The sequence below is a fragment of the Brassica oleracea genome, chromosome C1 (genome assembly GCF_000695525.1).
Source record: "Brassica oleracea var. oleracea cultivar TO1000 chromosome C1, BOL, whole genome shotgun sequence".
Lineage (NCBI taxonomy): Eukaryota > Viridiplantae > Streptophyta > Magnoliopsida > Brassicales > Brassicaceae > Brassica > Brassica oleracea.
Window position 1 is genome coordinate 23,049,802 of NC_027748.1, and position 1,803 is coordinate 23,051,604.

General features: G+C 38.0%; 1 protein-coding gene across 1 annotated transcript; it reads right to left on the bottom strand.

Annotated features, from left to right (window-relative positions):
- Positions 1–285: 285 nt before the first annotated feature.
- On the bottom strand, positions 286–1,434 carry LOC106342448 (40S ribosomal protein S11-3-like). Its single transcript, XM_013781390.1, has 6 exons — positions 1,324–1,434; positions 1,204–1,244; positions 1,032–1,132; positions 765–909; positions 605–694; positions 286–515 (listed from the first exon to the last, which is right to left on the bottom strand). Exons 1-6 carry the CDS (start codon positions 1,333–1,335, stop codon positions 425–427), a joined length of 480 nt encoding a protein of 159 aa, XP_013636844.1. The 5' UTR covers positions 1,336–1,434; the 3' UTR covers positions 286–424.
- Between the last annotated feature and the right edge of the window lie 369 nt (positions 1,435–1,803).

Consider the following 1,803-nt stretch of genomic DNA (forward strand, 5'->3'; position numbering starts at 1 on the left):
TTAGGAAACAAGATATTAAGCTGAGACCTTGAATAAAGAGTAAATACTTTAAATTAGACTTCTATCACTTCATAAAGTTGAATTTTTTAAAACGTCAAAAACATTTAATACTCTATTTACGTTCTAATTTGATGTGTATATATGAATATGACTTCAATAAAGATATTTTCTCCTAAAAGTCACCCACATCCTTGGAATCAAACCGGTATTTGGATGGACCAATCAGCTTAACCGGTTTTCATCTGATAAGGAAAGATAAATACATATTCAAAACGAGATCTCAAATTTGGATGAAAATGGTATAGCAAAGTAAACAAAATCGGTGCATTAAAACATTAATATCTGAAAATTCAAATGTCAAATTCTCCATAGATAAAAGAGGAATAGCATCCAAAAACATAAACTAAAATGAAAAGCCCCCTTGTTACATTCCAGTGAAAGCCTTCTTTGCGAAAGCAGAAGCACCAGCTGGTATCACCTTCAACACATTGAACCTCACAGTCTTGGACAATGGCCTAAAATCACCAACAATAAAAGAACAAATCAAACTTCACACACAAACAAACAAATCCGAATCAACATAGTTATTGGTCCAGAAGCAAACCTGCATTGGCCGATGATGACATGATCTCCTTCTTTGACACGGAAGCATGGTGAGACATGAGCAGGGATGTTCGAGTGCCTCTTCTCGTACCTGACAAAGAAAAGGATTAACACTTTCTTAACATCCATACAAAAGTCAAGAAACTATACAAGAATGTTACCTCTGATACTTCTTGACAAAGTGGAGGTAGTTCCTTCTTACGATGATGGTCCTCTGCATCTTGGCGCTGTGGCAAGTACCAGCTAAGATACGACCTCTAATGGAGACAGTTCCGGTGAAGGGACATTTTCTGTCAATGTAAGTTCCTGTTCAAAACAAAAACATTAACCACCTGAGAATCTAACTAATTAGGTTTGGTTGTTCACTAAAGCTTAGGACATTGATCTATCAGTTCCACCTAGTAAAGAGAGGATGCTAGGCAACAAACCTTGAATGGCTTCACGAGGAGTCTTGAAGCCCAAACCGATGTTCTTCGAGAATCGGTTACCACCCTTCCCAGGTCGCTTTCCTTTTCCAGATATCTTCGAGCTGAAACAACGAATCATTGAATATACTACAGTGAAATTCTATACACAGAGTGAAATCGATTCGGATGTTACCTAAGGAAGACCTTAGGTTGCTTGAGAAAAGCCTTCTCAGTCTGCAAATGGGCAATAGAATGAGCATGAGATTCACTAAATAGACAGGAAGCAACGGAAAGGGTGTAAAGATCAAATAACCTGTTCTGCCATGGCTGCTGTTTTGTGAAACCTTGAGGCAAGGATGTACGAGACGATAGGAGAGGCAGCGACGGCTAAAAGCTTTAAGAAAGAAAACCCTAGTGTACAAAGAGTCATTATATAGTGAGAAATTTCCTGCGACAACAACATAATAGACCAAACTTTATTGGGCCCTTTTATATTGGGCCTTAATATCTCGGCCTAAGACTAAGAAATCCTTAAATTGAGGATTAAAAAAATTAATGACGGAATTGTGGAATTTGTTATAAACCAATTGGTGGATGTCCATAACCGGTCCATACACTTAGAGAAAGAGACGGTCCAACCCTAGAGAGAGAGGGACGGCCGCGAGACTTGGAGAGGAGAGAGAAGCGGCTACAACTTGCCTATTTCTTAATTCGTTTATGTTTATGGTTTGTAATCTTTCTTATTATTGTATTTCTATTTATCTCTCTTGTAACCCCTATATAAAGGAAACAC

Coding starts and splice junctions, on each gene's coding strand:
- LOC106342448 (XM_013781390.1), bottom strand. Junction 910..1,031: donor TCCTCGTGAAGCCATTCAAG/GTTTGTTGCCTA, acceptor TGTTTTGAACAG/GAACTTACATTGACAGAAAA. Junction 516..604: donor GTCATCATCGGCCAATGCAG/GTTTGCTTCTGG, acceptor TGGTGATTTTAG/GCCATTGTCCAAGACTGTGA.